Source organism: Danaus plexippus, chromosome Z (genome assembly GCF_018135715.1).
Source record: "Danaus plexippus chromosome Z, MEX_DaPlex, whole genome shotgun sequence".
NCBI classification, from domain to species: Eukaryota; Metazoa; Arthropoda; class Insecta; order Lepidoptera; family Nymphalidae; genus Danaus; species Danaus plexippus.
Genome location: NC_083559.1, coordinates 853,401 through 876,559, shown reverse-complemented (window position 1 = coordinate 876,559; position 23,159 = coordinate 853,401). Strand labels below are relative to the sequence as shown.

General features: G+C 33.0%; 3 protein-coding genes across 9 annotated transcripts; all 3 read left to right on the top strand.

Moving 5' to 3' along the window:
• Positions 1-396: 396 nt before the first annotated feature.
• LOC116777619 (large neutral amino acids transporter small subunit 1) lies at positions 397-5,657 on the top strand. The gene is made up of 10 exons (XM_032671275.2): positions 397-882; positions 2,229-2,331; positions 2,405-2,520; positions 2,762-2,887; positions 2,979-3,078; positions 3,148-3,316; positions 3,392-3,592; positions 3,684-3,833; positions 3,994-4,165; positions 4,425-5,657. The coding sequence occupies exons 1-10, from the start codon at positions 678-680 to the stop codon at positions 4,484-4,486; spliced, it is 1,404 nt and encodes a 467-aa protein (XP_032527166.2). The 5' UTR covers positions 397-677; the 3' UTR covers positions 4,487-5,657.
• A 430-nt stretch (positions 5,658-6,087) lies between these two features.
• Positions 6,088-8,737, top strand: LOC116777620 (uncharacterized). The gene is made up of 10 exons (XM_032671277.2): positions 6,088-6,226; positions 6,508-6,694; positions 6,918-7,150; positions 7,230-7,356; positions 7,443-7,632; positions 7,863-7,992; positions 8,064-8,145; positions 8,212-8,342; positions 8,428-8,515; positions 8,619-8,737. Exons 1-10 carry the CDS (start codon positions 6,185-6,187, stop codon positions 8,699-8,701), a joined length of 1,293 nt encoding a protein of 430 aa, XP_032527168.1. The 5' UTR covers positions 6,088-6,184; the 3' UTR covers positions 8,702-8,737.
• Positions 8,738-9,471: 734 nt separating this feature from the next.
• LOC116777229 (serine/threonine-protein kinase tricornered) lies at positions 9,472-23,095 on the top strand. 7 transcript variants are annotated; one of them, XM_032670650.2, is made up of 11 exons: positions 9,472-9,801; positions 11,487-11,567; positions 15,036-15,168; positions 15,696-15,843; positions 16,160-16,270; positions 16,395-16,636; positions 16,770-16,909; positions 17,091-17,274; positions 18,760-18,924; positions 19,534-19,697; positions 20,240-23,095. In XM_032670650.2, the coding sequence occupies exons 3-11, from the start codon at positions 15,047-15,049 to the stop codon at positions 20,365-20,367; spliced, it is 1,404 nt and encodes a 467-aa protein (XP_032526541.1). In that variant the 5' UTR covers positions 9,472-9,801; positions 11,487-11,567; positions 15,036-15,046; the 3' UTR covers positions 20,368-23,095. The 7 variants fall into 7 exon arrangements, with proteins under 7 accessions (XP_032526541.1, XP_032526544.1, XP_032526542.1 ...); XM_032670653.2 differs by having other exon boundaries at positions 15,024-15,168; positions 17,103-17,274; positions 20,252-23,095; XM_032670651.2 differs by having other exon boundaries at positions 15,024-15,168; positions 17,103-17,274.
• The last annotated feature ends 64 nt before the right edge of the window (positions 23,096-23,159 follow it).

Sequence of the window (23,159 nt, the reverse complement as noted above, 5' to 3'; positions counted from 1 at the left end):
AAAAAATTTACACAGTTTCAAAAAAACGAAAGAAATGGGGAAAAAATTATGAGCTTCATTTTTTCAATTAACGATACGAATATTACAATGTTATTTTTTGATTCTATTTATTTGCGTGATTTGACTTTCTTACACTACCAAGCATTTACATTGGATAACATAATATTGCAATTTTAAAATGGCAAGAACGAAACTAATTGTATTTTAATTGTACTTAGAAATTGATGAAAATTAGGAAAGACATTTTAAATATTCAATAGAAGCATGATATATTTTGCCAATGTTGTTATTAATATGTATCGTTAAGTTTTAAATATTTTATAATCTGTTCACATTAAAAATTTAATATCTGTGCTACAGTTTTATTTTTAGTTATGTATTTTTATTATTTTCAATTGTGTCAAGAGTAGCGGCAAAAATTCATAATACATATTACCATGTGATGGAGTTGTAGGACTCTTAGCCTGATCGATGAGTTGGGATTGATTCTCAAAGGCTATTCTGCAAATTTTATGAAGTCAATTAAGTCATGTAAAGATTCAATTGCTATTCGTTTTCCGACAGTAGGTTAAGCGCAGCTCTAGTCGGTGGTCAGAAAAGAGTGCGCCCTACTTCCATTTAGAAAGGCTTAATAACTACGCATTTTTAGACAGAAGTTTGCGAAAATAACACTAAAAATGAGTGAAGAACGGGTGAAAATGCGCAAACAACTAGGGTTGCTGGAAGGGGTTGCAATTATCCTTGGTATTATATTCGGCAGTGGTATTTTTATCTCCCCCAAAGAAGTTTTAGAAAAAACTGGGTCGGTTTGGGGAGCTCTATCAGTTTGGGCGGTCTGCGGAGTTTTGGCGACACTTGGTGCCATGTCATATGCAGAATTAGGTAAATATATTTATTTAAATGACGACTAACTTCTTTTCAATGTAATTTTTTTTGTGTCTATTTATATGTCTCCAAAAGTCCTGAAACCCAAAACATATTGAAAAATAATTTCACCCTTCATAGACATATCATAACTCGTCTTTTTTAAAACATTACTCATTAAAAGACAAGCTACATATACATTTTTTTCCATTATATATAATGAATTTTTTTCTCTTTATTTATTTCAGTATAGAAGCCGTGTCACGGTGCTTATCAAATTTTTAATTCTCATCCATAAAATACTACTAGTTTGTTATTTAAAATTCTATCAATAATTATTCTGGTTACACAAGTTAGTTGTAGACACATACCATCACCTTCATTTTGGTAGCATGATAATATAATATAGAAAAAATTTACACATTACAGTAATCATTAATGAATTCAATTTTTCAACATGATTTTTGTTTCATGACCCCATTGTGGTCTTTAATAAGCAAAATAATATTAATAGTAATTTAATTTTGATATTTATTTCTTCAAAATATGGTAAAATTACATATAACAGACATAAGCCTACAATATATATCTATATAGATGTTTATCATCAGATTTCGGCTCCCAAGCCTTTGGCTGTCTTCCCCTTTGTTGTTATCAGTGCCAATGTAATACTTGTGTTTTATCTCCTATAAAGAATAATATGACCTGTCTATCTGCTTTCGGGTTTATTCGCTTCTACGTGGCATATGTTAATTTTGTTCAAGTTACAAGTCAATGAGTATGGTTTACTTAGATTTATAAAATTATTCAAACTTACAAAAAAACTATTAATCAAGTTATTGACCATTGATTTATGTTATCTATTGTTAATTTTTCGTTGATTATTTTCAATCACTTCCTAACTCGGCGTATATATTTTGAATTTAAACAAAATCATCTTGATTCGAATAATATGAGACAGAAATTAAAGCTTTAGCTTGGTTCACCGAAGAAATATGTTGCAAATACATATTAAAATACTTGTCTTGTTACTAATAAACACAAATTAAACATCTGTTCTCATAAACCGTGGCTCTCAGAAGTAATTGATGCTAAATGGACATGTCTTTGTAATTAATCGGTCATTTGTAAGTTAATGTAATTAATTTTTTTTTTAAAACAATATTTTAGTTATATAATAGATGTTTTAGAATTAAAGACTAGTTGTTGAGAGCTAAAGTGGAGTCACTCATATAAGAACTATAAAATTAGGATGTATGCGACTGTTTTTACCAATGCCACTATGTTGTCTATGTCTTTGCAATACAGACGGTAAATAATAATAATTAAGATTCTACTTATAGGAATAATTTATATTATTTCAGGGACAGCATTAGCTAAGAGCGGTGGTGATTATCACTATATAAACGAGGCCTATGGCTCCTTACCAGCTTTCCTGTACCTCTGGGATGCAAATTTGGTTTTCGTGTGAGTGTTTATGTAGTAACAAAATTAATTACATATATTTATGGCTATAATGATGGCGTGATGTGTTTTTTAGACCGAGTACAAATGCAATAATGGCGCTAACATTTGCTAATAATCTACTCGAACCGATATTTCCAAATTGTACTATAGACCCTTTGAGTACGAAGCTTATAGCTGCAGTAACTATATGTAAGTATAACAATCATAATTATAAATACATACAAAAGACATGTTTAGTAATTTTTGTCTGTCTGTCTGTTTCTTAGAATGAATCCGATAAACTTCTGATCTGATCTTTAATGGTACTCTCAATAGCTGTTAGCAGGTTTTATAAAGACTAAGACATTTAGGCCACTTTCTCTTACTTTATTTGTTTCTGATAATAGTATAGCAGTGAGTCGCGAGCGCATATATATATTGAATATTTCAGGTTTCCTAACATTCATCAATGCATACGATGTGAGATTCACAACCAGAATACAAAATGTCTTTATGTTCACAAAGATCTCGGCTTTGGTTGTCATTATTGTTGGCGGAATTGTCTGGATGGCAAGAGGTAAGCTAGTTATGCTATCATCTCTTGAGGTATATATATATATACAATTGTGCTATATATGTGATTATTTATGTTACTTTATTATTTATAGGTGGTGTCGAAAACTTTGATGATGGCTGGGCAGGTACTAAGACGTCCATCAGTGATTGGTCTGTAGCTTTCTACTCTGGAATCTTTTCATATTCCGGCTGGTAAGTGGAAATATTATTAATGGTTTATCATAAATTGTTATCACATAAGCACTATATAATATTCTCCAGGAATTACCTGAACTTTATGACAGAAGAACTCCGAGATCCCTATGTGAATCTTCCTCGTGCCATTTATTTGTCCCTGCCCCTGGTAACTGCTATATACATACTAGCAAATGTCTCATACATGGCTGTGCTCGGACCATCTGGTGTCAGGGCTACCAAAGCTATAGCAGTTGTAAGTATTTCAAGTGCTTTGAATACTTGAAATGTCAAATATTGTATTGTTAAATTGTTTTTTTTATCTTTGCAGGACTTTGCAGGATCAGCTCTTGGGTCTATGAAGTGGGCGATGCCGACCTTAGTGGCTATTGCTATACTCGGAGGCCTGTCAGTTCATATCATGACGTCATCGAGGATGTGCTTCGCTGGAGCCCGTAATGGTCACATGCCAGCATTGTTAGCTCACATTAATGTTAAATGTATGTCACCGATGCCGTCGCTAGTGTTCTTGGTATGTTTTTGAATAAAATATATATTTATTTGGCAATAGATTTAATTTATTATTCTTGTATATGTAATAGTATTAAATCATTTGTACACAGATGCTGATCTCTCTGCTCATGTTGATCCCAAGCAATCTGACGTCTCTAATAACGTACTGCACAGTGGTCGAGTCGTTTTTCACAACGCTCAGTTGTAGCGCTGTGCTGTGGCTGAGATACAAGAGACCAGACATAGTGAGACCTATCAAGGTATAAAATTAGTGTTTATATATAACATAATTTAACATAATACCTATTTGAAGAATTTCTTATACTAGCTTTATATATTATATAGCCAATAATACCGAATAGACGATGGTGCTTATGTAAATCCTTAGAATATGTAAAGCGAGATAACATTACTTGGCAGGTGTCTCTGTGGATGCCGGTGGTGTTTGTCACAATATGCACAGTGTTGCTAGTTGTGCCAATAGTTAGTGAACCGGTGGCAGTGTTGGCCGGTGCGTTTATAACTCTAGCTGGGGTTCCCGTGTATTTTTTGCTGGTGAGGAGTAAGCCTGAGCCAGTAGTTCAACTATCGAGTGAGTACATGTCACTATTGTAATAGAATTAAATATAGTAAAATTTAATACATTTTTATTGAAAGTCATTTAAGGGGAAGTATAGTTTGTAAATAATCAAAGAGTCGTCCGCTTAATAATTTAATTGAAAATGTTTTGGAGTCCTAATCTTTATTAAAGTCACATGAATCTTGTATATATATATACTCCTCGTAATACATTTGTCAATTTGTTTATGTATACAGCTCTCAGTATTCCAAACGATTTATTAAATTTCCAGACAAATTTACACTTCTGTGTCAGAAGTTGTTCCTATCCAGCGTCGAAGATAAGGAAGATTAATAATGGGACCAGCTACTTAACAATAATAATGTATAATGGATTTGAAAGTTCCAGTAACCTTTTAAACCCTTTCCATATTTACACTCGCTGAGTTTAATAGTGAGTCGTTAAATTTGCTTGAAAACTCCTGACAATGTTAAAAATACCTTCAGTTGTTGTTAATTTTTCTGTTTTATGAGCTGCTTGTCTTTTACAGAGATATTCTTATTATGAATAACTTATTTCTGTAAATTGTTTATTTATTCAATAGTATAATTAATGTGACAGTTTTCTTTTTTTTATATTTTAATTTTTTTTTTCCTCAACCTATACCGTTAATCCAATTTAATGTTAATGTATTTATTGAAAAAAGGCTGAGTAGAGAGCAAATGAACTTATACATACACGTACTGTTAGTTAACAATTATATTGTAAATTTTTCATACAAATAAAAGGGCTCGGTCCGTTTTATTGATGTGTCGATTCCTATACAATCTCTTTTCTTTTATACTATTTCATTGTTTTACAGACATACATTTAATTTTAGTCTTCCCTAGTAATTAATTGGTTCATCAATACATATCTTTTGATGAACTCTGCACAATTAATTTATAAAATACATACAAGCTGTTATAATTTTATATTTATTTATTTTTTTATTTTTTTTTAGTCACTATTGAAGAATATGTAATATTGCCAATATTTATTCTTCCCGAACCTCAGATATGTAATCTCTGTTAATTTTAAAGAATAATATATAAGAACAACGGTCAGTTATAGTTTTAGTTAGTATCTTTGTTGTAGCATTTATTGTGGATAGTTATGTCTCCGACTGTACTCGAATCACAATGTCCCTTTGCTTAACGATGACTTACATTGTACTTATGTTTTTGTGTATATTTTTTAATTGTGCCTTATTTTTGATTATATATAATATAGATGTTCAGTTAATTCGAAATGATCTGTTAGAAGTACATGACTGGAAACATAGTAGATATCTCAAGATCAATTTTTGAATAGTTTTCTCTTTATACTTTTTATATCGATATATTTTGCATAGCTCTTGCATGTGTTACATTGTTATGTAAATGTTTATAAATCTATTCTGTGTTTTTTTTTTACCCATGTTGAGTTTGTTGCCAATTTAATGTTTGAATTTTGTAGCTTTTTAATAAAAAATAAAAAGAAGAAATTGTTGTTTTGCTTATCTGATAGTCTGTGCCCCCTTTGTATGTTTTAGGACTGTTCCTAGCTCTTAATATTGGTAAGGACAAAGTGCATTTAATGCTTTTACATGTTCTTGGGAGTCTTCCATCACACAAATGTATGTATTTAATGCTATCAACATTACTTGTCCGTCTCAAACTCGTTTTATTAAAGTTATCTTCTTATACTTACTAGCCACAACGGTTTAGTTTATTTAGGAAAGATTCGCTTTTTAAATGAAGAATCAAAATAATCACGTTCTTCATTGTACGTACATCAAACTCGTCTTAATAGTATTCATTAGAGACGATACATTACGCGTTTGCATCACCAAACTCAAGTAACTATTAAATTGTTACGGAATCTTCAAAACAAACGCGACACACTAATTGTATTTCGCATATTTTTATTTGGTCAATTAATTTTAACGAGTTGCTTGAACACTTGTCACCAATTAATTCGTGTTGCTTTGTAAAAACGATTTTAAGTAAAGCCTAACAAGCGGCGCGTAAAATGTGGCAGAATTCTTTTTTTATCACAATATTCATTTTGAAGGTAAGAATTATTTCCCTAGTATTAAGTTTAATATTTCTAGTTTCTACTATGTGCGTCAGTTCTATTGTATAATGTATTACCATGAATTATTTTTGTTAGACGTTATAGAACAATATGGCAACACCCAATTTATAATAATTTATTAATTCTGCATAATAAAAATATATCATGTATATATTCTTTGGTTATTCAAGACATTTTTATACAGTATTCTTATGTTGAAGCACGTTTAACTTTGTTTTACTTAATACTGTTAAATTAATTTAAGTCTTTTAAAAAAGTTTTCCGAGAGCGATGGTTCCCGGGCCCATTTCAGTAATCTCTCTCACGAGTTCACAACTCCAGCCGATGAAATTGGACCCATGTTGCCCGATGACGGCTTTCAAACCTCCACTGTGATAGCTGGCCTTATGCCGGACTCATTCGGAGAGATGTTTAACTTTCTAGATGGTGACAGCTTTGGAATTGGTTGGTAATAGTTTTTAAATATAAAGTTTTTCACAAACATGCAAAGTATATACATTGAAATTTACTTTAATTATTATAACAATCTATGTTCAAGGTTGGATAATATCGTTTCATAGTAAATAATTCTAAATCCTTATTATTCGTTTTTTTTATTAAAGTAAAGATTTGAATTCGTTTTTCATTATTGGCATATTTTCGTTGGTTTAAATTCCCACTAATTAAGGTCCAATGCATGAATTCGTATACGGATGGCAAGCCATAGTGAACACTATGAGTATGAAGAACAATGTTGAGGTACGCAAACGAGCTGGCCTTCAAAGGTTTGCTCTCGCCGGCATTAACGGAATAACTCTCATATCACATATTGGAGTGACGGAGATTATGATAAATGGCACCAGAAGCTACTGTTTCGGAGGAGTTTCGAGACCTCCTGGCAGAAGGAGTGTTATTTGCAAAGTGCGTCATATTATTTTAATAACCAATTTAATTGACCTAAATAATAGTATTTTCCTGTATAACCCTATATGCGCTGCAGGGTGCAATGTATCAAGAAGGAAGGTTCTCGTGCAAAGTTCCTTACCTTCGGTATCCAACAGTACTAGGATATAGGTACTGTATAGATAATTACGCTGCCGTTTCTTCATTAGATGGCACATATAAAAGTGAGTGAAATAGTAAGGATATATCTACAAAACTTTTTTTTTTTGGTTTAGCGCCTATGTACGTCACTGAACGATTGACATTTCAGCCACATACTGCGCCCGTGGTGAATCTATACCGAAATTTCATTACGATTACATCTGCGAACGTAGAGACGTTAAAATAAAACGTGTCAATCTCACGGATCCCAATGAGAGGTTTAATATTCGTAATCCTGTTGTGCGTAGAGCTGAATACTATCGGGCTCCCTATGACATATTGAAAGCTTGTCCGGATTGGTATGTTACTTTAAGTAAACAATTAAAAATATACATATACCGATATAGATTATGATGAAAATCAATTAGATTTTATAAATCTAAAATGGGATGTATAAGTTTTTATATTAGTTCAAAATATGTATAAGTACGTTTATTTTCTTTTAACTTCATTTTTTATACCTATTATGTCACTTAGTATATAACTAAGAATAACTTCATATAATTATTGTCTACTGTGTCGAAATCAGGTACGGATGCAATCTACGTATTTCGCCTGAATCTTTACATCAACCAATACCGACTGGTTTGTTAGACGCCAACGAGACGGCTTTCGTTGGACACGGTGGAAAATATTGGCTTGCTTTATATTATACACAGGTAAAATAACATTATTTTCAGTTCTCCATTCAAATAGTATGAAAAAATGTATTAAAATAGTACCATTTCAGCTCTCGACATACGCAATTTACTTCCAAGCTCATGGTGAATACCCGTGGCAGTCAAGTCGACCTATAGTGTCTATAGACAAAGGTAGAAGACATAGTTTTTCTAGTGTAGTCATACCATTATCATATTATTTATATGTAAAATTTTTAGGTGGTATTTGGGAGCAGCTTTTGAAAGCAAATATAGGTCCAGACATGAATTTGCATTATAATTTGAACGGCATTTATAATAGATACCCTGGCGGTGTTGTGATGGCGGATTTAATGAGAAACGATGGACAGGTTCGTTATAACAATGGATCACAGAGGAATTTGATTTTTTTTTTAATTTATAGACTAAAAATATTTTATTGTCATTTTCAAATAGGTCCAACCATCTAACTTTAGGACGGATAATAGAGACGGAGCTCCAGAGGATATTGTTATTGGTAACACTCATCTTTCCGCTGATGGAGGTAACTATGAGTTTTATCTTTGTCTTAAAATATTCACAAGCACAAAAAGTTTATACCTATGACTACAGGGCATTATGAGTTAACTAATTTTATTTTTTCATAGCTGCTGATCCAAATGCCGGCAACTATAAGTTTATACACGACACACAAATTCAAGGAAACTTTGAACATGGGAAGAACTTATAAATATGTATTTTGTAAAAATAAAAGACACCTGAGAAATTATATTTTTCTATATATATCTGAAAAATAGCTAGATTATCTGTTATCTTTCTGTACCTACTACAATATTCTGTTCTTAATTTTAATTAAACTTGTGGGCAAGTTGATTGAAATGCCATATTTCTAAAGTCACGTGTTAAAATCCTGATAAGTTTTTCATCTATATTCTATAGTATTTATTTCAACTACAATTAATAATCGATTAGAAATTCGAGAAGTCATAAAACACTACAAAATACAAACTTACTATAAAATGTGCTTTGTTATTTTAAAAAAAAGTTATGGTCTGGCTTAAAACGTTACCCATGTCTTTGGTGTATAATACTAATATAGGGATACTGAAACATCGTAAATTCAAAAGTCAAGATTATCTTTAAATTTTAATCAACTTATTAAGATATAGAGTTGCAATGTTTACTTTATGTATAAATAAAGTTTTTTAGAGAATAAAATAGTAAACAACAAAATTTTATAAACATTTTGATCATATTGAGATATACAAACTAGTTTTAATCAGCCCATTGTAGATCCAATAACAAGTTATAAATATTAAACAGTTTCATAAACCCAAAAAAATATTATCTTGGAAAGTATATCAGATTTATATTTTTTCCATACAAATTACTGTGCTTGTACAGTACCATATAAATATTTAATACTGTGACAAATTCATTTAGACGGGCTTTATATTATCTGTGTTTCATGTTGTATCTGTAGCGGAGGTTTTAGTTCAGAAAACATCATCTGTAGCATTGCCTGACATTTTCTTTGTGCAATTTACTTTAGGTCGCTCAAGAAAATCCCGTTACTTCACTTTCGTAATTCGTTTAACAAAGGCATTAACTATTTGCGTCTGTTAACTTCAGTTAGTGTTCGAGTCCGTGTCGGGAATCAGCAAGCATCGAGAAGTTCAGTGACACCGTTCTAGAATTAAATATTTGTGATTGTATTTTATCGATTTTAACCTTCTTGTGCAACACATTGTTTTTATGCTGTTTATTTATTAGTGTGATCGGGTGATTGGCTCGACAGAAGGGGATTTTTGTCCACAAGGATCAAACAAGGTAGGTAATTGGCTTTACGAAGTTTATCAAGATTCGAGACGTCTTACGTGTCTAGAAATAAATGTTTTTATTCTGATAAGTGATGTAGTTATTCTATAAATATCCTGATGTATTATTCTCCATACGGGAACCTAGAACGGAGTCCAGGCCATTATAAAGGTAAAACGTGACACGATTATTTTTGGTTGTGATTCATCATTTCCACAGCACCTGCACTGTAGTGAGGTGTATTCTCTTGCTAGTAATTCCTCAACCGTGAAATTTGCGAGCACAGAGCAAGTTATTATTTCAATTCTGTTGAAAGAGAATCACAGCCAATCTATTCCCAGAGGGCTTTGTATGGTTCTATTACATAAAATTGTCTAGAACTATACACAGATAATGCTAGTTGATAAATATAGTTGCTTCCTGATCAATGATTCGAGCTCTACTCAGCACTCGAACTATTTTATCTACAAAATGAACAAGAACACTTAGCTGTTATTGTATTAAGTCAAATATACTTTTATTGTAAAATATCATATTTATATAACAATACAAATATTATACATAAAATTTCATGCAGGTTACTCTCAGATAATGAAGAAATAGTTTTTAGAAGGCAATGTAATGTAATGTTTAATGTGTCTAAGTTGAATTTTATAATAGTAGGCAATTCATGTAAGAAATCAAAGTCATCGATATACAATAAAAAATGTTGAAAATTATGATATATCCAAAATTACCAAAACAACACTCAAAGTAATAACTTTAACTAAGCTTTAACTCATCATCTTGTGAATATTAAGCCAACTAAACTGTGAATATAACTGTAGGTTAAAAGAAATTGTTAAACATTTACTCAGAACATTATTACAAAATGTATATGAAAAATAACTCTAACAATCATTCAATCATAAATAAACCATAAATTATTGAAGGTATAAAAATATATACACATATGATATATCCCTATACACATATGATATATGCCTATACACGTATTATTATCTCTATATACATACCATATCTCCCTATACATGTGCAATATATCACTATACACATACAATATATCCCTATACACATACAATTTATTCCTGTACACATACAATATATCCCTATACATTTACTTTATCTCCCTAAATGCTATATATTATTTATCACACGTAGGGAGAATCGAATGTTTTAAATTTCGATTATATAAAAACAATGAATGAAAATGACAAATGTTGCCGTAACGATGGGAACGATTTAATAATTGATTGATATCATTTGATAGGCAATAAAATTCCTAGCTTTGTAACGTGAATTTATTTAAAGCAGCCTTTAGTGATATTTGTTCTTAATAAGAACTGTCTTGATGTTATCTGTATATACAAAAAAAATATTTAGCTCCCTTATACACCTACAAGTAATTGGTCCGTCTGTTTGACAGCACTTTTTTTCATATATAAGCCAATTTTATATATTATGTATTCCTTCAATCTCTACTTTGTTTATTATAATGCGATTATAATAAGAAAGAAAATTCATAATTAATAAGTTTTTAACTTAAAATTTAAATAAAAATAACATATATACATGGAATAATTGTAAAACTTTCAAGGTGTTTGTCAATATATATAATACCTTATGCATGGAAATTTACATTAATAACATTTTAAACAGTATGTTAGTGAATGAAGCATATGTTTTCATAATTTCAGAGCGAGCCGTGTCTTGGGGTAAAAGCAACACGGGCACTACGGTGGCCCCCGACACACCAGCTCCGGCGCCCCAGCACCCGGGTGAGTCTTAAATAACATTGTTCATTATCCGCAATCTTACCACACTGCCTATTAATTTATTAAGATTAAAACTAGTCTTTTTTTTTATTTTTCATTAATTATTTATGACAAAAATAAGTGAAACCTTTGTCAATGTTTACACAAGGATTTGCCGATGTTTGCTTGATTACTCTATTTTTTTTTTTTTATTTAAATTAATTAAATACATGAAAATAATCATGTGATTTCTGAACATGTTTTTTTATCTATACATTGTCATTCAGCATGAGCAAACGTTTTAATATCATCTGTTTCAATTTGGATGGAAATAAAACCTTTTTTATATATAACTGCTTAGTGTGATTTTAGTGATATAAATATTTGTAATTACCTATGAATTGTATGTAAATTTTTTTATATGTGTAACATGACCACCTTCGCCCGGCTCTGGCCGTCTTTGTGGATAATTTTTGTCGATGTGAAGTAGTGTGTATTTTAAAACAAACATCCGTTCAATTACGACTAGCTATAGTTGTTGCAGTTGTTTACATAGGTTGCTTATTGTACGGACTCACAAACAACCTTAACCCACAAGCTCGTGATGTCATTGTTTTCGATATATTCAAATCTCAGCGTTGTTAAGCGATGACGCGTTAACGTTTGTGATGTTCGTGTGTACTTTTAATATAGTGGATGCGAAAGTCTGTGAAGTACTTTCGTGCAAATTTTTTTTTAATCAGATTCTCATAAAACTCGTAAGTAATGTAACTTTGATACCGAAACAGGGTATACGGTGTAATTTAAGCCGAAATTTCGTTTGAGCCGCAGCGTCACAGCTTTATAATTGAATTGTGTATGAGGTCATGTGACGCAGATTGTTGATGAGGCTGACGGATGATTTGAAACACCATATATTCCTCTAAACGTAATTCCGCAGCGCAGACGAAGACACGGTCAATAACTAGTTATTCTAAAAGCTCGGGTACGCGAGTAGTGACTTGTGTATGAAATTTTAATAATTTTTTTGCATTTTTTTTTATCCATATATAGTGTATATCTATACATATATATATATATTTTAAATAACCGTTAAATGTTCTCAGTCTCCGCGTGGTGTATAAAATTGGTGTTGAGTGTTGACGAAGGGTAAGCCTCCGTAACTGTGATTGATCACCACTCATTTAACTGAATTGGTTGACACTTATTACGCGTCAATGGTCAATATACTGTGCGCAATAAAACGCACAGGATCTGTGTTCAAAATATTTATTTTATTTTATTTTATTTTTAATAATAATAATTTAATTTATGACGTGATCAGTTTTAATGTGATTTTAAACAGCGTCATTAACAGCCTCGCTGTCTCGTGCAGATCTGGGATCTAATCTAATTGTGGTAATGAACAGCTCTGGATTCAATTTCGTTTTTCGTGTCTAACAAATTATCAGCTATCGTTTCATTTAAGACATGTTTTAGAACTGAAATACTACGTGTGAAGTAACTGTAAATTACTATATTATATTTTTTCCTTAAATAAAATTAGGATTGTAATTATATAACATTTTTATTCAGTTTTTTTTTCAATTATATGTATTATTAGACGCAACTGTTAGAAATAATATCGAGAACGAAGCGATTGAGAACCTCCTAGCGTTTTTGAACCGTTGCAATTATTCTAGATCATTCTTCGATAGACTTCACCATAACGACTGTAGACGTTTTTACTAGAACATTTCTGAACTTTGAATATTTAATTATAATACGTTGAAAACATCATTTAGTTGTTTCGTTTGTTGTTGTTGTATAAAAGAAAGCAAGTCTTTGTGAGCGGCTCTGAGCGCATGAATGTAACAATAATCTTATTCCTCCACAATCGCTACTTGCTAGTCGTCGTCCCTACCATGTTTGTTAACAGTTTAAAGCTTTGACCCAAATACTATATGCATCGTGTCGTACCTTCACCCTGTACACCCTATACTCACCCCTTCGTCTCTGACATCTCGGTCCAGCACCCGCTTTTAATGACTAGAATTGATTTTTAATATTTTAATAATCTAAACTCACAGTACGGTATTATATCGATTTTTTTTAACCGTTGCAAATATACGAGCGCTTTACTCACGTCGATAAACGACTTATTAGGTGTGTTGATGAATTTTAAATTGCATCGTTAAAATGACAGGCACACAGTGTACAGTACACAGTGCCAACAAGTTCACTGTTCCTAATATATAAATCATCATATTATGTGTAATATATAGCATAATTATTATATTTTTTTTTCTAATATATAATTTTACTAAGTATATTAACAAGTATACAACGTTTTTTTGTATATGTCCGTAGATCATAACCTTGAGATTTAGTTAAGTTTATTTAATTAAGTTATTATGATATATAATGTATATATATCGTAATAATTTAATTTTAATATCTCAACGTACAGTATATAGTGTACCTTGATATCAATCAACGCCGTCAATGGCTTTGATAAAGACATAGTTGATTCTTCTAACAAATAAGTTTCACCTTGAAAGTTGTGGCAGTGATGTCGCCCGCTTCGGCCGTTATATAACAAAATATTATAAAATTTTATACTACCGTAATAAGAGTATTCTATATTTCTAAACAGACGAAATTTATTAACGAATTATATATAAATATATAGAATTATTTAATTATAAATAATTTGAAGTTAAATGTAAATAAAATGATATCTTAATCGAACCAATTAAAAAACTGGTTGATGTTATAGGAACGGCGCGGCGTTACGAATTGATCGTGCACGTCGCGCACGATGGACATCACTAGCTCTGAATATAACATAGTCTGTGGCTTATAATTTTGTTGTTTTTAATGTGAAAATGGAAAGACATTCACACCTGTACACGAATAACTTTCATATATATAACAGAAAGTAAATTTTGCTTATCCATCATATGTATCAATTTTGCTGTGACCTAACAGCATGTTGGGCTTATGCAACTTTTGCTTTTTTCGGTCTGACGAAACGGAGGAGGCTCAGGCGGGATGTTCCGACGGTATCGGCAGTCGTTGAAAGCGTTTAAAATAATATATAAATAATAACCGAGCTTGAACAGCTAGAGGCTGCTAGCTGTCCGTCTCGGATAAATGGAAACCGTCGTAATATTGCTAATGGAGTTTGAATTATTCAACCGTTCTGTGAAATTAAATTCCACACGGATGCACCGGCTCAAGCGCTGTGGATAATCTGACCGCCAGGGGCTAGGCATTTTCAGCGCGTTTCATGCACGTACTTGTCAAACCTTGACGATTTTAACCGCGACAAAAATTTCTAACGGACATTTTATTAAAGATATTTTACTGCGTGATTTTTATGTTAGATTTTATTTATTTATATCGTAAAACATCTCTCTGTCTCGTAGAATATAGATCACGTTAAAACTGGAGTCCAATAAGTTTGTTGGTGTTTTCTTATTTTATATTTAGATATAGATGTTGTTGCAGGGGTACTGGAGATGACTGGAACAGATAACATCCGCTTCAGCGGTCACACCCTGGACAAGGCCACCAAGGCCAAGGTGACCTTGGAGAACTTTTACACGAATCTCATCACACAGCATTATGAGAGGAAGCAACGGTAGGTCAACGTTTTTTGGTCATATAACAATACGCCATCTCGTATTTTGATATCATCGTATATATATCTTTCGTATGCAGTTGAACTTTGTCTCTGCTCGACCTTTGTCTGATTATGTTTTGTTTATAAATAAAAGGGCTCATTAAAACACAAAAGCCGTCTAAGATGTCTATTGTTTTGAAAAAACGCTAGTGATTAATTTATTTTTGATTTGGCTGTCGTCCAAATTTTGAAGGTTTATGCAGACAACGAACGAATATGTCCCGTGATGGTATATTTTAGAATATGCTATTTAGAATATCTCTTCCCAACGGTAGAACGATTTTTTTTATCTTGCAAGTCTGATGATAGCCCTTTCATGGAAACAGACAATCATATTTTTTCAAGGAAACAGTAATTGTCTTACTTACATCTTTCAATATAAATCAGAATCTTTTCTATGGGTACTATAAAAGTTATAATGAGCACTAGTTCTTGAGATCCTTTCGTCTTTAACTTCTAACGTCTAGATTGTCTCTGTTTAATAGACTAGAAAAGTTGGAAGAGTCGCTCAAAGATGAAAGTCTTTCGGAAACGCAAAAACAGGAGAAGAGACAGCAGCACGCGCAGAAAGAAACCGAATTCCTAAGGCTGAAGAGATCTAGACTTGGGGTCGAGGACTTTGAGCCATTAAAGGTATTCACTTATGTGACAACTCAATTTCACAGATCCGTCCAGATATAAGATCTGAACAGCCCTGACCTTTGACACTTGACCCACTAACATCGTTATGTAATGTAACGAAATCAGTGACCTTAAAAAAAATTATCGTCAATCTGAAAGTCAAATAGAAATATCATTGAAAATGTAACAGCAAGTGTAATAAAAACAAAATATTTGAAAAATAACCCGTGCGGGTAAAACCAAATGATTAACAAGTATTATTCTGAATCACTGTTGATTGGATTATGTCCACATAACTGTCTGGTTATAAACGGTTTTGGTTCTGTAGGTGATAGGTAGAGGGGCGTTCGGTGAAGTTAGACTGGTGCAGAAAAAAGATACGGGACATGTGTACGCCATGAAAATACTGAGGAAAGCGGACATGCTGGAGAAGGAACAGGTACGGATGAAATATGGTAGCGGATTTCGCAGATCTCAAGCTATTCATTGTGCCAGAAATGATGTGATCGAGATAGTCTTCTGACTTCCGTATCCTAAATACAATATCATCCATAATTTTCCAGGTGGCCCACGTCCGTGCGGAAAGGGATATTCTAGTAGAAGCAGATCACCAGTGGGTCGTCAAGATGTACTACAGCTTCCAAGATCCTATGAACCTGTACCTCATCATGGAGTTTCTCCCCGGCGGTGATATGATGACTTTGCTGATGAAGAAGGACACCCTCAGCGAAGAATGCGCTCAATTCTACGTCGCTGAGACAGCGCTAGCCATTGACAGTATACACAAACTTGGATTTATCCACAGGTTATATTGAATCGGTCAAAATTCTCAGCTTAAATTGTATAGAAAGGAGTCTTGATAAAAAAATATGTCAGAAGTAAAAATCATAAAGAAATGGCTGATTATTTGTTTAATTTGATCTTTCTTCTGTTTACAGGGATATAAAACCTGATAACCTGCTACTGGACGCGCGCGGTCACATCAAGCTGAGCGACTTCGGTCTCTGCACGGGCCTCAAGAAGAGTCACCGCACGGACTTCTACCGGGACCTCTCCAGGGCCACGCCGTCAGATTTTAGTGAGTTGTAGTTTTTTTTCTTCGCTTTGCACACCATGAAAATATCTTTGTCACTTAGAACCTATTCTTAGTACAAACATTTCCGTTTCGCTTATCATCCGAGTAGTTTGTCCATTAACATATGCCTTCCTCCATAGCACGTAAAAACTGTGATCAACACGTACGTAATGGTACAAGACAGATTTCTTTTCAGTAACCACGTCGTCGTCGGCCATGGACTCGAAGCGCAGGGCGGAGTCTTGGAAGAGGAACAGGAGGGCGCTGGCGTATTCCACGGTCGGCACGCCTGATTACATAGCACCGGAAGTGTTCCTGCAGACGGGATATGGACCTCAGGCTGACTGGTGGAGCCTCGGTGTCATTATGTGAGTATTATTCCCACAAACAACATCCAAAGACGCCAACCAGTCTTCGGTTGAAATTTTATATGTCTGTATAGAATAAAGGTGTTTGTTGATATTTTTAATTATCTGCGCTTTGTACTTGCTATTTGGGATTTTTTGAATCTGTGGCATAAGATTCGTATATTTAAATCGTGTTATGCTATTGTTGTCGATTTAAAAAAAAAATGGCTGTTGTTAAAAATAATTTTTGATGTGATATTCCTTAAAAATTTCCTCAGATTTAAATTGTTTTTAACTATTGTCTCCCAACGTCTTGGTGGCAAGTATTTTCTTCGCTTCAAGGAGGCTTTCCGAGTCAGGAGCTGATACTTTTGCGAATCTATATTATTGAAGTGTTTCAGTGTTTGCGATGTTATAATTTTATGCGACTGCAATTAAATGCTTTGTGTTTATGAGGAAATTGCAAAATTTTAACGGCTACCGATAAAAAAATAATAATAATAGTTTGTGAATATTGAATATATATACATTAGTTTTCGTAAATATGCTTGAGATTAATTTAAAGTGATTTTTTAATACATTTTCATATTATCGTATGTTGTGGAAATGCCTAAAAACGTTTACTAAGGAAGATAGGAAATGCGAAGAGTTATGAGGTTGAATAAAGACAGAAATGATTATGATATATTTAATTTTTTTTTAAATTTCACATCTATAAATCCCGTGCTTGCAAATGTCCATGCTATGCTATGATATACTATGTATGCTATGCCAAGCAAATCACTCGCCATGCCGTGCAATTTGCGCTTGTCCATTGCAATCTGTATTTTGCGACTGTTTATTTATCTGCGCTAATATTGCTAACGAGGAAAAATATTTTTTTTTGTGTGTATGTATGTTTGTAACGCGAAAACTCAAAAACTTCTGTGCCGATTACAAAACTAGTTTCACCACTGTAAACCTACAATCACCCTGAGTAACATAGCTATATACGTTCGTAGAAAAGATTCTGTGGTACTGCGTGAAAGAAAATTTGTAAATAAAACAGCAAAAAAAATATGTATGAAAGTTAAAAATATAAGATAAATCTTATGTAGACCCGAGCAACGCCGGGACGTAGCTAGTATTAAATATAGTATATTGTGAACGTAAGCTAATCAGAGTAGACACATGTTAATAATTGTATGTTGTCATGCAATTTCTGTGACAATACGTGATAAGAACTACTGTTTCTCGTTGAAATACTTCTGTGGTATGCTAATATACGATACTGAAGCTAACTTTTAGATATTTAAAAAGAAAGTTTTAACATAATTTATTTGCTTTGCAAAGGTATGATTTTATTTTATTGGTTGCACATACGCGTCTCCTATATAGTTGAGAGGAATAACGCAAATTATGAACAACGCCATCTATCGGTCGTCAATAGAAGTTCGAAAGAATAATTCCAATAATCAATGCAAACGCTTATTTCTGTTCGAATAAGATTTATTTTCCTGTATCCAGGTACGAGATGCTGATAGGATATCCGCCGTTCTGTTCCGAGTCGCCTCAGGAGACGTACAGGAAGGTCATGTCCTGGAGAGAGTCCCTCACCTTCCCACCGGAAATACCCATCAGCGAGGACGCCAGGGAGACCGTCATGAGATTCTGTTCCGAACCTGACAGACGGTATACTTGCATTTATACGGAATTAGAATATAACTAGACAGTACATACTGTTCGTACTAAGTTCGGATCACTGTATGGGATGCCATACATTAATTAGTATATATATATATATATATATATATATATATATATATATGTATGTATGTATGTATGTATGTATGTCTGTCGATGATAATAACTATGGAACGTTCAATAACTTTGGTATTCTCTAACTTGGACACAGAACATATCATCTGAGATCACTATAAGTAGTATCAGCTAGTAATTATGCCATTGCAATGTTAGAAAATGTGAAAGTATTTTAAAGATGTATGTATGTTTGTTCACTCAAAACTCGTTCACGCTGAAAATATTAAATGGATTTCGATGATATAGCTTATACGCGAGAATAAGGCATAGACTATAAATCATCCCGGAACTACGTGTCCTTCATGTATGATCAGGTCTGAATCGTTGCATTGATTAAGTCACGTGACTAAATATTACGTAACATATATATATAGGTATGTGGTCGCCACAGTCACCTGTTCACTATGCAGTACTCTCTGTGATGTGTCTGATCTGTATTTCACGTAGCTTTTATTATAGTTAAAGTCCTTGTTATTCCAGTCTCGGCTCGCAGCGTGGTATAGAGGACGTGAAGTCCGTCTCCTTCTTCCGTGGAGTTGATTGGAGTCACGTCCGCGAACGGCCGGCGGCCATCACGGTCGACGTACGCTCCATAGACGACACCTCAAACTTCGACGACTTCCCAGACGTTAAGCTCGAAATACGTGAGTTGTTGCGTTCTCACGGGGTGACGTCATAAACACACACACACACACATACGTACTCTACACTTGTATGCTAGATCTCATTTGTACGGTGTGATATATATAAGGGATCTCTGTTATAAGTGTATATAAAAATGATTACTATGAATTCTATTAGTTACACTTAATGGACATGGAATGAAGTTACAATTAATTTATTTTACATATTTTATAATCTGTGAGTTTTGTGTTTCTATATATTATTTATTTTATTCTATATATTATATATTCTATATATAATTCCAATATCTAATTATATATGTATGTTTATAACGACATTATATAGTGATATGGATACCCTCTAAATTCTCATTCGACACAGTATTATCGGTTTGGTTTCTGTCAAACGAATCTACCTTTGCGTCTGTTCTTATAAAAACAACAACAGAATAAAAAACTGGAAACCTTGCACAGATCAAAAATATTGTTTCGCTATAACATAGTGTGTATTTGAAAAAAAAAAAATAAAAAATAAAACGAGCTTGGTTATAGATTAATAATAGCTTATTTTCCAGCATCAGCGCCCATCACACAGGAGGGTGAGATCGCTTATAAAGATTGGGTTTTCATCAACTACACCTTCAAGAGATTCGAGGGTTTGACCCAAAGAGGGACTCCCACCAAGAAATGAGTCTAGACTAAGACCTCCGACGCCCGGCCGGTGTACGCTGACCCGCCGCAGACAACGCTACCAGCATCACAAGCCTTCAGACCCGTCTGCTGCGACATCCTGTGACGTCATCATCACACCACCAGCTCATCACATTTCGTTATACACATGTCGTCCGGCGTCGATCGTATATCCCCAATGGGTAGTTCGGAGTGTTTATTACCAAAATATGTTCAAACTGTAGTAGCTGTGAGTTCAATCTCTTCGGGGTGTCAATGTATACTGGTCGTCTGTTGGATACCATTTGGACTCCGATCATAATGACAAATGAAACTGACCCCTTGTTATGTCCCGCTATTGTCATATATGATAAAAAAAACAAGTACTTCACAACGAATGCTACATACAAATCGTTTATTAACCATTTTTATGTACGGTGAACACATTTAATTTGTAATAGACAATCATTAACTAACAATGGATCAGTTTTATTCAACGGGAAGAGCAGTCAGGGGTATTTGAAATTTTATTTAATTAAAAAAAATTTTTTGCTCATGGAAACTGAATAATATTATTTCCTAGTTGGTGGTATCCTTCCGCCTTAATAAATATATATCGTTGGTATAACGGGGATCTTGCCAGGTATGGCCAGCGGTTAACTTTATTTTCACTGTTTTCACTCTTGACACATTGACATGCCTTTTCTCGTACTACATCTATATAAAGCTATGAATTCTATCACTGTCGGTCGATTCTCGCAACCGGATGTATTTGTTTATTATCTGTATTAAACGAAAAACGATAACTATATTATATATATAATTTATGTAAATAATTCAATATAAACAGTTTGGAATAATAATATGAAAATGTAATTCCGTCCAGAAAGTTTAGTTACTATCATAAAATAATGGTTATATAGATTTTATCACATTTAAATCGAAATCTCTATGAAGTAAATTTATATTAGCTATATATGCAGATATTTCGGTGCGGGAACCGATCGGTCGCCTTGTTTTTCTGCTTGCTTGTGACGTCACCGCCGAAGTGATCCAAAATCCGACTCGTCTGTAATCAGCCTTAGTTCACGGTAATTCTATAAACATGTTTCCCGCCTTCGTATAAGGATTCAAACTGGTTTATATTATGAAGTAATTTTGCTGCAATTTAAATTATACCTTACACTGAATGTTCTAGACTCCTTAGTTGTACTTCTTGCCAGTAGAATAAGTACAAAAAAGAAAAAAAATGACATACTATTTCACAACCCTGATTCGACTCGACAGACTCAGTTTACCACAAGTATCTAACGTCGCGTATGCACGGCGAGTTGCTCGTATTTGTTCGGTAAACCGACGCTCGTGCAGATATTCGAAGATTCATGCATTAAAAATCTGTTAACGCTCAGTGCGTAGTACGATTATGACACGTGGTAAGGCTGCAGCGTCCTGTAAGCGGTCATATACGTAATATTGATGTAGTTGTAAAACGCACACAACGACAGCTGTATCACGTCGAGGTCACATCCGACGCTGTGTGTGTGTGCGCAATTATTTACATGTGTGCGTCGATATGTATTTATATGTTCGTGTGTGTCGTTAACGGAGTAGTCAACAGCATTACGTAATGTGACGATTGTATAGAGCAGATAGCTATTGATAATGTACTTCGAGACAAGCTTGTACATTAACTCGCTGTTAGACATAACGTTTTACTGATGTATGTACCGATTGTAATTAATTATATAAAAAAAAAAAAAAATTACGACGTTGTATAATTTTTAATTGTATCTCTGTATTATTTTTCATTATATTGATTTATGATTTAGTTAATTTATTTAGTTAGTTAGTTAGTTTAATTAACTATACATAGTTTATATTTAAATATAAATTTGGATATCAGCGTTACTATGGACTATTGTTTGATGCAAGTGATATTTGGATGTTAGTTCTATACAAATAGCACTCCTGAATTGTTTATGTTGGAGAATATTAAATTATATGCCCTTTACAATTTGACAATACAGACATTGGGATATCAATAAGAGCATTTGTAGGTGTTTGTATGATATAAACGATTTTTTCTTTATATTATAATAATGAAAAATTAAATATGTCCTAATGAAGTCAACTGAGAAAATGTATTACGTATACTTCAGAAGTATTTATATTTATTTTTAAATATATGAAATTAATTTTATTGCAATCAACTCATTTTCAATGATAAATTTTCTTGTATCGTTTTATTCGACTTGTTAATTATCCAATTCCTACAAAGCATCAATAGTCTGCAGAGTCGATGTAAAATTTTCCCTCTCATCGGTAGGTTAAAGGTTGGTAAATGTTTTCAGCTGCTTCTGACACGTCCGCATACAAAAATATAGGAGTGTTATAATTCTAATGTATTAAGTAATCATAGTTAAGGTAATGCTAATTGAGACGCTTATGTAAAAAAAAATAACAGTTCTCTGTAGCACTCTGAGGACACGACATACTTTAACAAGTAAACATTATTTATAGTTTTAGTACATAGATGTTATGCACTCATTAAGGTTCAACAGACGCTTGTTTTATTTTCAAATTGGATATTTGCTTTGTTATTGTTATTAGAATGATGTGAAAAAAAAAAAAAGTTATATATATAATTAATAAATTTTTACAAGTTCTTGAACGTTTTCAACTACTTATGTTTCTTACATGTGATTTTAAGAAAGTGGCAATACGATAAGCATTAAAGCGATATGAAATTACTAATGTTTTTTATTTTTAACCTACTTACTTAACCTACTTACTTACTTACCGTTGATGTTGTAG

Bases quoted from the DNA above. Each gene is read 5' to 3' on its own strand.
- LOC116777619 (XM_032671275.2), top strand. From the start codon at position 678: ATGAGTGAAGAACGGGTGAAAATGCGCAAACAACTAGGGTTGCTGGAA. The intron at 3,317-3,391 runs GTAAGTATTTCA...TTATCTTTGCAG, and splicing joins CTACCAAAGCTATAGCAGTT to GACTTTGCAGGATCAGCTCT. The intron at 4,166-4,424 runs GTGAGTACATGT...TTAAATTTCCAG, and splicing joins GCCAGTAGTTCAACTATCGA to ACAAATTTACACTTCTGTGT.
- LOC116777620 (XM_032671277.2), top strand. From the start codon at position 6,185: ATGTGGCAGAATTCTTTTTTTATCACAATATTCATTTTGAAG. The intron at 7,357-7,442 runs GTGAGTGAAATA...TTGACATTTCAG, and splicing joins ATTAGATGGCACATATAAAA to CCACATACTGCGCCCGTGGT. The intron at 8,516-8,618 runs GTAACTATGAGT...ATTTTTTCATAG, and splicing joins TCATCTTTCCGCTGATGGAG to CTGCTGATCCAAATGCCGGC.
- LOC116777229 (XM_032670650.2), top strand. From the start codon at position 15,047: ATGACTGGAACAGATAACATCCGCTTCAGCGGTCACACCCTGGACAAG. The intron at 15,169-15,695 runs GTAGGTCAACGT...TCTGTTTAATAG, and splicing joins CATTATGAGAGGAAGCAACG to ACTAGAAAAGTTGGAAGAGT. The intron at 18,925-19,533 runs GTATACTTGCAT...TTGTTATTCCAG, and splicing joins TGTTCCGAACCTGACAGACG to TCTCGGCTCGCAGCGTGGTA.